This window comes from Octodon degus, unplaced genomic scaffold (assembly GCF_000260255.1).
Source record: "Octodon degus isolate 3935 unplaced genomic scaffold, OctDeg1.0 scaffold00028, whole genome shotgun sequence".
Lineage (NCBI taxonomy): Eukaryota > Metazoa > Chordata > Mammalia > Rodentia > Octodontidae > Octodon > Octodon degus.
Window position 1 is genome coordinate 398,752 of NW_004524604.1, and position 13,192 is coordinate 411,943.

The 13,192-nt window shown below is 36.1% G+C and overlaps 1 protein-coding gene across 2 annotated transcripts in view; it reads left to right on the plus strand.

Annotated features, from left to right (window-relative positions):
* Positions 1–11,945, plus strand: part of LOC101588845 (zinc finger protein 883-like) — a 17,114-nt gene extending 5,169 nt beyond the window's left edge. The window contains exons 2-4 of one of the 2 annotated variants that reach the window (XM_012514252.2): positions 5,034–5,160; positions 5,658–5,753; positions 9,757–11,945. In XM_012514252.2, the coding sequence (XP_012369706.1) occupies positions 5,037–5,160; positions 5,658–5,753; positions 9,757–11,579 (2,043 nt within the window). In that variant the 5' untranslated portion in view covers positions 5,034–5,036 and the 3' untranslated portion in view covers positions 11,580–11,945. Of the gene's footprint in view, positions 1–5,033; positions 5,161–5,657; positions 5,754–9,383; positions 9,509–9,756 lie in introns of those variants that run through there. The other variant, XM_023713036.1, reaches the window with a different exon arrangement.
* The last annotated feature ends 1,247 nt before the right edge of the window (positions 11,946–13,192 follow it).

The window sequence follows — 13,192 nt, forward strand, 5'->3', positions numbered from 1 at the left end:
TTTCTTTTGTCATTTATTTCCAGTTTCATTGCACTGTGGTCAGATAATGTGCATGGGATAATTTCTGTTTTCTTGCATATACTTGAGCATGACCTATGGAGCAGTATGTGGTCTATTTTAGAAAATGACCCCATTTGCAGCTGAGAAAAATGTGTATTCAGATGTGCTTGGGTGGAACACTCTGTATATGTCCACCTGGTCCATTTGTTTCAAGCTCTGGTTCTGTTTTGTTATTTCATTGCTAAGTTTTTGTCTGGTTGACCTATCTTTTGGAGATAAGGGGGTGTTAATGTCTCCTGTTAAAATTGTAGTATTGGATATTAGATTTTTCTTGTCCATTACGATTTGCTTTATATAGTTGTGTGCTCCTGCGTTTGGTGCATACATATTTATGAGTGTTACCTCTTCCTCTTGAATTTTTCCCCTAACAGTATATAGTGGCCTTCTTTATTTCACTTGATCATTGTTGGTTTGAAGTTGAGACTATCTGAGAACAGGATTGCTATCCCTATCCTTGCTTTTTTTTGTGATTGTCGAGTGTGTAGTATTGTTTTCCATCCTGTGACTTTCAGTCTATAAATGTCTTTATGAGTTAAATGTGTTTCTTGTATACAGCATATTGTTGGATTTTGTTTCCTAATCTACTGTGCCAGTCTATTTCTCTTAATTGGTGAATTGAGTCCATTTACATTGATGGTTATAATTGAGATGTATTGACTTACGATTGACATGTTAATTTCCTGCTGTTGCTTACTCCTTTTTCTCCTGTTTTGTTTGCCCTAATTAGTTGGTTACATCTTATCTCATTCGTGGAGTTCTGATCATTTTGGTCCCTCTGTAGAACATCTCTCAGGAGCCTGTGTAGGGTTGGCTTTGTCATCATGAAATTCTTTATTTCTTTATCATGGAAGTATTTCCCTTCTACATCAAACTTGAAAGAGAGTTTTTCAGGGTATAGTAGTATGGGCTGGAATTTGTTTTCGTAGAGTACTTGAAGTACTCTGCTCCATGCACTTCTTGCCTTCATGGTTTTTGAAGAGTAGTCGTCCCTAATTTTGATGGGTTTTCCTTTGAATGTGATCTGCTTCTTTTCTCTCGTGGCTTTCAGTGTATTATTCTTGTGGTGAGTTTCTGGGATCTTGACTATTATATGTCTTGGTGTGTTTTTCATTGGGTTGAGGTTACTTGCCATTCTTTATGCTTTGGTTTCGTGAATGTCAGATTGTTTCCTCATATTTGGGAAGTTTTCTGCTATTACTTCTGCCCAAATTTTTTTAATGTCATTCGTGTTGACTCCTTTCTCATTGATGCCTATTGGTCTCACATTGTTCATCTTTGCATCATCTTGCATGTGATGCATTATTTTTTCCTGCATCCTCATTGATTTTTGAGAGATCCTTTCTTTCATTTTCACTAGGTGCACCAGCATGTTCAAGAACTGAAACTCTCTTAACTTTCACTTAAATGGTTTTGCCAGCTTCTGATTAAGATTTTAAGTTCCTCTATATCTCTTTGACTCTGCTTCATGTGATCTATTTCTTTCCTGTATTGCTCATTCAAGGAATTCATCTTTTTTCTTATCTCCTCTATTTTTTTAATTAATGTCTTCCTTAGAAGTAGTTATTAATTCTTTTACTGCAGTGTTTTTTTCAGATTGTGTTTCCTCCCTATGTTTCTGTAGTTGATTCTTTATTTCAGATGCTATGAGTTCCGAGTATTCTTTTTTTATTTCAGAAAATTCTCTTCTGAGTTCCTGTATAACTTTCTGCTGTTGCTTATTTACTTTCGACGCTATTAATTCATACATTTGAGCTGAGCTAGTGTCCTCTGCACCTGTTCTGGGTGGCCGTTAGGTTTTTTCCATATGTTTCTGCATATGAGTCTTTACTGTAGATGTTATTAATTCAGGGATTTCTTTTTTTCATTTCCTATCTAAGGTCCTCTATACCTTTCTGCAGCTGTTTCTTTATTTCAACAGCCATTGATTCATTGATTTCAGCTATATGATTGCCAATTTATTCTGTGTTAGTGTCCTCTGCATTTGTTATGGGTGGGCTTGGGGTCTGAGATTGCATTTTGCTCCTTCTCTTTGGCATTTTGTGTAGCACTGTCTTTGACCTTTGTTGGAGAGCTTTGGTGCAGTTATAACCTTAGCATCTACTGAAGTTCAGGCACATATCTTCAAAGTTTGGATTTATCCAGCAGTGACTGGCTTGGTTCTGGCTGCTGTGCTCAGATCCTTCCTGCTACTGCCCTTGGGACTGAGTCTGTTGTGCCCCTCTGGCAAGATGTTCTGCTTCTGGACTACCTGGATGGTTCTGTCCCCTGCTGTCTCTGCAGGGATTGCAGTTGCAGGGTTTCACCCCAGACCTGTATGTGAGGCCTGAGCTGAGCCTGAAAGGGACAAGGTGGAGTAGAGGGGAGAGGAAACTCTCCCACAAACTCACCGGACATGGACTAGGACTGGATCTGTGAGTCCCCAGAACACGGCAGAAATTCTCATGGGGCAAACAGGGTGGGGTGGGTTGCTGTGGAGTGGTCGGGGGTTTCAAAGGGGTGGAAGAGGCTCTCACCCTTGCTGCGACTGGACTGGGACAGGCAGGTCCAGTCAGCACAAGGTAGCCGGAAGCTCTCTCACACACTCACCATGCCTGGGCTAGGACTGGATCTGAGGGTCCCTAGAATGCAGCAGAAATTCTCTCGTGGTGGGTGGAGTGGAGGTGGTGCTGCGGAGTGGTGGGGAGGGGGACCAAGTGGGTGGAAGAAGGTCTAACCCATGCTGCACCTGGGCTGGGAAGGCCAGGTCCTACAGGCGCAGGATAGGTGGATGCTTTCCCACACCCTCACTGGGCCTGGGCTAGGACTGGATCTGGGGGTTCTTGCAGTGTGGCAGAACTTCCTACTCGGCAGGCGCGGTGTGGGGGTGCTGCGGAGTAGTGGGAGGGGGTCCCAAAGGTATGGGTGAGGCCGTTACCCATGCTGCACCTGGGCTTGGACTGGCAGGTCCCACTGGCACAGGGTAGCCGGAAGCTCTCCCACACACTCACCAAGCCTGGACTAGGACTGGATCTGGGGGTCCCTGGAACATGGCAGTAATTCTCACTTGGCTGGTGGGGTGGGGTTGGGGGTGCTACAGAGTGGTGGTGGGGGTCCTAAGGGGGTGGAATAGGCCCTCACCCATGCTGCGCCTGGGCTTGGACTGGCAGGTCCCTCTGCACAGGGTAGCCGGAAGGTCTCCCACACACTCACCGGGCCTGGGCTAGGACTGGATCTTCTTTTTTTATTTTACTCCGAATGCCTTCAAGCCATGACTAGCTGGCTTGAGTTGTGGGGATCGAACCACAGCAACCTGAGCCTGATGGCTTTGTTGAAGCAGCCACTTAAAGAACAGAGCTAAGGGGCAGGCCCCCTTCTTTTTTTATTTTAAAGAGACTAAAGAGTTGCAGAATTTTAAAACAAGATGGTAGGAAATTAACAATGGTTATTTTATTGTGTACTGTTATCTTCCAAGTATTTGCTCAAATTACCATATAGAGACATGTAAGACTTTAAAATTTCTTTTTGATTATAGTAGATTTTCTTTTTATTCTACTTCATTACTAACATAAATTACTTTATTACTTCCTTGTGCTTTCTCTAAAGCAAACGACAATCATGTAAGATATTTCATTACAAAGTAGAATATCATCCCCTAATAAATTTACAGGTTTTAAAATAGTTCTCTTATTTTATTTTTACTGCTTACATTGTATAATGTTTTAGGTTTGTGCATAAAATTTAAGTAGTATCTGATCAGTTTTGTTTAAATGTGTTTTCATGGCTATGTTCAGTTATGAAAACTTTTTAGCATGTTCTTTTAGTCTTTATTATTTTTTGTTTTATGGAAATTTTAAGTGACATAAACCTATAAAATTCTGGTTTTACAATTTAGTGGATATTTGGAAAATATACTATGTAAGAAGAAAAATATTGCTATCAAAAAATATCAAGAGATGGAGGGAGGAGATAGAAGGAAAGGGAATTAAGGTACATTATGTGCATGTACCAGTTTCCTACAAGGAATCTAAACAATTACAGAAGCATTGTATTAACAAAAAAGTATGAAAACCAATAGAATTACCCCTCATGTTTTTAATATGTTCAGAAAGGATTGCGGTACTTTCTGTTATAAAATGTGTAAATACCGTAAAATGTATTCATTTAATTTCATGTATGAAGTCTTCATGATGTGCTCCTTTTTAGCTGTCTAAAATTATTTCTCTTTGGGCCTCCGAACTTAGCATTACTTCTGAGCTTGCTACACTTTCTGAAGCCCAAGCCACAACACTATTGACTCATAATCTGCATAATCTGCATTTTAATAAGGTCTACAAATATTGGTTATAACTTTAAAATCTGAAAGGTACTCTCCTGATTGATGACAACTTTCTTACTAGAATTACATGGAGCTTACCTGTTAAAATGTGAGTGCCATATTCAGAAATACATGTTGCTGAATTCATGTCTTAATTGTACATTTTGAACTTGAATTGCAATGTTTGCACTGGCTTTGTGAGTTTTGTGTTACGGTTTTATTCTCAGAATTAGATAATACTAGATGCATAAGGTTCTTTGAAAGTAAGCATTAATGTTAAATTGTTTTACCAATTATGCATTCCTGTGTCTACTAATCTGTTATATAAGTACCGCGCGCTAACCAATTGCGCTACTGGAGCTTCTGTGTCTACTAATCTGAACAACAGATTCGATGATGAAAATACATAACATAACAACCATTGTTAAATGTTTATTCTTGTTTTGAAATTCTATATCATTTATACTGTCACTTGTTACTCTGTTTCTGTCTTTGTTTCTGCTACTTGTTTTTATTCTTTAAAATAAAATTTCAAAAAGAGTGCCTTGTAATGAAGATCACTCACCTATGTCAAATGCAATTTTAACTCATTTCGTATTGGGGCAGATTAGGAGCTCTGTCAGTGACCACAGAATCAAAATGGTATTTATTTATTTACCTATTTATGTATGTATTTCAGGAAATGTTGACATTCAGGGATGTGGCCATTGATTTCTCTATGGAAGAGTGGGAATTCTTGGAGCCTGCTCAGCAGAATTTGTATAGGGATGTGATGGTGGAGAACTACAAAAACCTTCTCTCTCTGGGTGAATATAACTTCCCTACAGAATTCCTAATTCATAATCATCATTAATGTCTCTCTTATTTTTTAGAATAACTCCTGAAAACTTTGGTTTGTATGAATGAGCTTCAAGTTTTGATTTCACAGAAAAAAGTTGAGGTTTCTTAGTGTAGACAAGAATTTTTTTGTCATTCTTCTCTTTTGTATGCTCCTTTCTAGAAGTATTATATACATCCTTTTCTGTACATCCGTAATACTTTTAGAATTTAAATAGTGTAAAAATTGTTTCCTAATCTACAAATGCCCTCCAATTTAGTTTTTGATAGTTGAAAGTAGAACTAAGGAGCTACAAATTAGAAATCTTTTACATAGTCAAATGGATATCTAAAAATATTTTTGGGAAAGAATTTTCTAGAATTTTCTCTCATATCTTTTCTAACGACTACACTATTCAGAAAAAAAATGTCAGTATTTGCTGGGATAAACTAAAGCAAGTGCCATGTTCCATTTTTCAATTAACAGGGTTAGCTGTCACTAAGCCATACCTGATCTCCTTTCTGGAGCAAAGCAGGGAACCCTGGGATGTGAAGAGTCAAGGGACAACAGGCATACATCCAGGTAGGTAGAGGTTAAAGAGGTTAATGAAGTAGAGGACACAGATGAGAGGCTTAAAGGCCAAGGAGAAAGGCAGGTTTACCAATATGAATTGAACTTCTGTTCTAATGGAAATGGTTTTTAGAAATCATATTTATCTCCCTTGGCATCAAAAAAGGACTCTGTTGTCCTATGTTCATCATACTGGTGATTCACAATGACAGCCAAAGTTAACACTGTCACCTGTGAGGGTGTGCATGCTCTGACAGCTCTTCCATTGCTCCTAGTGGTCTCAGAAGATCTGTGCCAATGTCTAATGGTGTCTATGTTAATCCTGTTTAGTATATTAATCCCATTGTAAAGAGGTTTTTCTAATACCATTTACATTCTTATTCACTCAAGTTGTCTCAACATAGCACTATATGTGTGATTATAATACATGTTCTCTGGAAATTCTTATGCCATAAAATGAATATCATTGAAACAGAAAGCCAGTTTATCATGGGCATATTATCATAGCTGAAAATTATCTATAATAATTGGTTAACTGGTACATCAAATTTTTAAGAGCATTATATCCTATATATTTATGGTTACTTGTGCACTTTCTGACTTTGTGTGAAATATCATAGTAATATCACTTTCTCTTTTTATGTTCTTAGATCTAAAAAGAGCCTTCTATAGACACAAATTTAAATTTTTCAAGATTTATCCCAAATGGCCATTTTATTATTTTTGATTGGATTTTTAGATTAAATTTAAGCAAGTTAAGCCAGGCGTGGTGGTGTATGCCTATAATCCTGGCACTTGGGAGGCTGTGGCAGCAGGATTGTTGTGAGTTCAAGGCCTACCTAGACTACAGAGCATGAACTATTAAGCAAGTTACTGTACATGAAGAAATTAATACTGTGTTTATGTTAAATATTTATGTAGTTATTTTCTACTCTAATTGCTTTAATTTGTGTTTCTTTGATTTTTAGAATGACAATTTCACTTTCCTCATGTTACCTTTTTATTTTATGTGTGTATTTTATTATCACATTGGGGATTATCAAAAGCATTTTAAGTTATAAAACATTTTATAACTTCAAGTGACAATTTGAATTTCACTGAGGGAGTTACCACTGAGGTATCTTCCCAACCCTCAAAATTAAATTTTATATTTCTCCTAAATATTGTGATTTGTGTTAGAAATACTATTGTATTACATACATATTAAAAGCTGCTTATGTTTTTTGTCCTTTTATTCTTCACATTTTATAGTAAACTTGAAAATGTCTTTTGCACCTTCATTTTAGTACTGTAGAACTCTTACATGTATGTATTTCCCCAGATGCAAAAAATTTTATATCACTTTAATTAATCACTTTAATGTATTACTGTGCAACATTATCTTAGTTTTTGATGAGAAGATCTGACTTTATCATTTTTTATAAGTAGGGTCTAGTAGTTATGAACTTTTTTTTTAAAGACAGTGTCCCACTTTGTAGGTCAAGCTACCCTGGATCTTGCTGTGTACCCCACACTGGCCTTGAACTTAGAGTAGACCTTCTGCTTCAGCCTCCTGAGTGCTGGGGTTACATGGGCATGCCACCCCACCATGCTGGTAGTGAATTATTTGAGCAGTTGTTCATCTCAGAAAATTTTTACTATTTTTAAATAGAAGGGACCATTTTCTGCATACCATGTTTTTAGCAGGTTTTGTTTTTTTTTTTTTTTTTTTTTTTTGTATTTAGTCCAGGGTTTCACTACACAGATCGGACTCACAGTGATCCTCCTGTTTCAGCCTTCTAAACGTTGGGATTACAGATGTGTGCTGCCCTGCATGGTATCTACATGAAGTTTAAATGAAAAAGTACCAACTAAGTGCTGGCCAAATAACTCAGCAGTCTCATTCACTGTCTTAGCATGCCCTGGGGGGTGGGGCCAGCATGGTACTCCAAGGATCAAACCCTGGTCCTTGTGCCTGCTTAGCTGAGCTTATCTGGCCAGGCCTCTTTTTTTATTTTATCAGAACTAAGTCAGTCTTGCTTAGTTCCTGTCTATGTATCAAGAATTCTGAAGAAAAACCCACTGATAATCATAGAGGAGAAATTTATAGAATTTTTCTTCTGCTATGTTGCTTTGACTGTGTCTTTGAAACTTATTTGAATATGTTCATTTTGAGTCTCTGTGTCTTCTTAGTTGGAAATAACTGAGCTACTTAAAGGTAGATGTCTCTGTCAGGCACTGCTGCTTACTGAATTCTTCACCTATACCCTTTTGGATTGTCTCTATTTAAAATATTTATCCATTAATGTTTTGGTTGTTCTGGGACCCTTCAGTTTTCTGTGCTCTTGTTTAGTTCATTAAGCATAGTTCAAATTATTATTTGAAATTCTCTGAAAATTCATAAATGTCATTTTCCTAAGGGATAACAGCTACTCTTCTGTTTTATTCCTTGAGTAGACAATGTTTTTCCTTATCTGTTAAGTTGTGTAAATTTTTGCTGTAATTTGTATACTCAAGAACCATTCTGCATATTATTAGTCATTATGTAAAACAGTATGAAATTTGCTCAAAAATTTAAAAAATAAGGCAAAGAGTATAGCTTATTTATAGAGCACATATTTAGTATTCCCAAGTCCCTGTGTTTCATTCCCAGAAATACAGAGAACAGCAAATAAAAATGGAAAAACCAAATGATTCAGAAATTGTACTACAAGATCCATAGCAAGGGAAAATAAGTCATTGTGTTGAAGAGATAGCTATAATATTGGATCTTAAAAAGTTGATTTTAGGTACATAGAGAATAAAATGGTGGTTACCATGATCTATAATTGTTGGTGAAGGGTTTGAGATGATGTTACTTATGGAATACAAATTGTAGAATATAAACCTTTAAAAGTTCAAGAGACATTCTGTTGCATCATGGTAAATATAGTTAATACACTGCAGTCTTCAGATATGCTAATAAAATGGTCGTTATGTAAAATAATTTGCAAACAGCATACCATGCATGGTATCTACATGCAGTTTAAATGAAAAAGTACCAACTAAGTGCTGGCCAAATAACTCAGCAGATTAAAGCACCTGCTTAGGCAGCCCCTGGGGTGCACTGAGACAGCAGTTGAGACTGGGCGTGGTGGTGCATACCTGTAATCCCAGCTCTTGGGAGGCTGTAAACAGGTAGATCACTACAAGTCCAATCCAGTAGTGAGACCTTGAACACCCTATAGACCCTTCCCTAAAATACAAAAAAAAAAAAAAAAAAAAAAAAAAAAAAAGAAAAAAGAAAAAAAAGTACCAACTAGAATTCTTACAAAAATAGTAAGAAAATCATCATTCTCGAAAATAATAAGAAAATCATCATTTATCATTGTCTGTGGTCATTCAGTCATCTGTGCTAGACACATTGGTTTCTCTTAAACCTGTTTTCATATAAGTCCTCCCTAGGATTACATTGTGTTTTTTCAGTGGAAAAGGTTTAGTCATATTTTTTTAAGGTCCCAAAGTCTTTCTTACTTTTGTTGACTATCTATGACACTTTCCTCACTTTGTTGCTGTACTAATTATTTAGATTTGGTCTCAGATGATAGGAACAATGTATCTTTTATCTCCTATTCTCCATATAAGGGTAAATAGAAGACAATACAATCCCCAAGAAAGCCAGAATGTGTCCATATGTGCTTTGCTCTTCCTCTGTGTTTCCTGAGGGAAAAGAAGATGGTTGGGAATTGTGTAGTAACTGTCGCATATAGAAGAGGATAAGTTGTGGTTAACAAAAAAAACTTTTGCTGGTAAATTTCCTTCCCTCAAGTATGTGACTCTTCATAATGTTATGTTCAACTTGAGTGCTGTAAAATTCTAAGTGGTTTTGAGAGTTCTGGGTAATCTTCTGAGGGTTTTCTTAAATTCATGTACGTGTAGGAAACGAAAACCTTTTGTTTCACATTCTATTATCTTGCCCAAGTCATCAGATTAGTATAATGTATTAGATTGTATATATCTGCCTGAATGAAGTAATTTATTATTTTTGTTTCTTCAGCTGTGTCTTCGTATCATATTCAAGGATTTTTATCAGAGAAGGAAATAAAACATTCATTTCAAAAAATGATAAATCAAAGATCTGGAAATTGTGCCTTTAGCAATTTGCCCGTAAGGAAAGACTGGAAAACTATTAAGTGTGAAGATGAGAATCCCTTTCATAATGGACATCACCAATGTATGACAACTGAAAATAACAAAAACTTCATTGCCAACAGAGATCAAGAACATATAGCATCACAGAAAACATCTGAATTTATGCCACTTCATTTTAGCAGTCCACAGCAGATTATTAAACCTACCTTTTCCTATGCCAAGAGATGCAGTTTTAACAAACCTGGGAAGGTATTTATCCATACATTAATGCATAGTCAAAGTCCATGTATAGATATTTGGAAAACTCATGACATATGTAAAGAAAATGAGAAGGCCTTTAAGAACAGCTCTGCTGTGCATAATTACCAGGATACTCATATTGAACCAAAAATTTATCCCTGTAATAAAATTATTGAAAACTTTAACTATGGCTCAAATCCTAGTAAACATTTTTCAGAGAATATTTATAGATATGATACTTGTGGGAAGATTTTTCACCAGTGCTCACAACTTACTACCCATCAGAATTCTCATTTTCAAGACAAACTTTGTAACTGTAAAGACTGTGGCAAAGCTTTTGATGATGACACTACCTTTAATCAACATCAGAGCATTCATATTGGAGAGAAGTCCTACAAATCTAAAGATAATGATAAAGCCATTAAATATTGCTTAACCCCTACAGAACATCAGTTAGTGTTTACTGAAGAGAAATCTAACAATTGTAAAACATCTGACAAGACTTTTAATCAAACCTCAGCAATTACTAAGCACCAAACCCTTCATACTGCAGAAAAATCCTATAAATATAGAGATTCTGGCAATGCCTATATTGAGAAGTCCGTATTTACTCAACACCAGAGAATACACACTAAAGAGAGATCCTACAAATGTAAAGTATGTGACAAAACCTTTAGCCAAATTTCACCTCTTACTCAGCACCAAAGAATACATACTGGAGAGAAACCTTACAGTTGTAAAGAATGTGGCAAAGCATTTAGATACTGCACAACCATTATTCGACACCAAAGAATTCATACTGGAGAGAAACCCTACAAATGTAAAGAATGTGACAAAGCCTTTATTCAGAGATCAACACTTATGCAACACCAGAGAGTTCATACTAAGGAGAAGCCCTACAAATGTACAAAATGTGACAAAACATTTAATCAAACTTCACATCTTACTCGCCACCAGAGAACACATACAGGAGAGAAACCTTATAAATGTGAAGAATGTGGAAAAGCATTTAGATACTGTACAACCATCACTCGACACCAAAGAATTCATACAGGAGAGAAACCCTACAAATGTGAAGAATGTGGAAAGTCCTTTAATCAAAGTTCAACACTTACTCAACACCAGAGAATTCATACAGGAGAGAAACCCTACAAATGTGAACAATGTGGCAAAGCATTTGATCGAAGATCAAATCTTAGTAACCATGAGAGAATACATACTGGAGAGAAACCATACAAATGTAAAGAATGTGGCAAAGCCTTCAAGTATTGCTCAACCATTATTGGACACCAAAGAATTCATACTGGAGAGAAACCTTACAAGTGTAAAGAATGTGGTAAAGCCTTTAATCAAAGCTCAACCCTTACTAAACACCAGAGAATTCATACTGGAGAAAAGCCCTATAAATGCACAGAATGTGATAAAACTTTTAATCAAATTTCTCATCTTTCTCGGCACCAAAGAATACATACTTCCATGCTTAGATAACATCAAATTCATGTTACATAAAAATCCTCTACTGGTAAATCTGGAAAGGCCTGTAGCAACTTTTCACTTTATAATTACCATAAAAGAAATTATTCTACAGGAAAAACCTACAAATGCAAAGAACATGAAGAAGTCTTTCATGAACAGTCTTCATTCAACTTAAAAGGATACAGATTTTATTAAAACCTTACATATGAATTAACTGGAGAGACTGATATTATGCACTTTTTTATTTTGGATAAAAAAATCATGTAAAGTTGTAGAATAGCCTCTGTTAATACCTCTAACCATAATGTGCAGGTGTTCCTAGGAATAAGTTATAAAAATAGGAAAGTGTGGCAAATAAGAAATTTTGTTTAGAGGGGCCATAGAGATAGCTCAGTGGAATAAGTGCTTGCCTGGCAAGTGCAAGGTGCTGAGTTTGATCCCTGGTACCACCAAAAAACTCCCAAAAAACAAACAAAAAAAAAACTTTCCTTAAAATATAGTATGTAGGGGCTGGAGAGATGGCTCAGTGGTCTAAAGCACCTACTTAGAACAAGCTTAGCAAAGCATCAGGGACCGCGGTTCAATCCCCCAGCACCACATGCCAGCCAGCCCCGCCCCCTGGTGGGCTGAGCTGGTCTCTCTCTCTCTCTCTCTCTCTCTCTCTCTCTCTCTCTAATAAATAAAACAATTTAAAAAAAAATAAAAAAATATAGTATGTATTATTGATGTGGTAGACAGTAATACATATTCACATGTATCAGAGAATATATAGATTACTCGCCTCTAAAGTATGTTGATTATAATTGTATAATGACTACATAGTCTCATTTTTGAAAACTGGGCAGAGTATTTTTCAGATTAGACATTGTATTAGAGCAGAATAGGTTTTTGGTAGATTTTAACCTATTTCTCAGAGAATATAGAATCCTTTTGGATTTTGTGGAAATTGTATGTAAACATATTTGTAAGGTGTTACTAATAGTGGATATTAGTGACTTGTCATTCTTTAATCAACATTCAACACTTAGTGGGCATTAAACTCTTCCTTCTTACTGAAGGTTGTTGGTAAAAGACAATATTTGCTAGGTAAATAGCACAATAACTTTCCTGGTAATTTTTTTTTTTTTACGTAGGGTTATTAAACTGAATAATCTATAATTATTGCTGTAATCCATATTTTATTTTTTGTAATAACTGAGAAGCTATGTTACAGAAATATAATAATGAGGCCTGCATTTTTGAATCCTTAATTAACATTTATGAATTTTTACCTTTAAATTATTATTATTTTATTGTGTACCATCTTTATTATTTTTTTTTCATTGTGGTTGGGGTAACATTTATTTATAAGCAGTTGTTCTTTCACAAAATACTACCCCAGACTACTTGTGTCACACAAAAAGAAGTGGTCTCAGTTCCATGTGTGGGGTAGCATGTTCTCTAGGTGCTTAAAAGGTGCAAGAAGCAAAACACAACCTATTCTCTTAAAAAAATTAATTAAAAGTAGAATTTTCCATTCTCCCATCTCTTGTAATAAAAAGCAGTGCTGCGATCTAGCACCCAGATGTGGTTTTGTCTTGACCATATATAAAGAGTCCCCCCCATGACTTGCATCATTAGGGTTA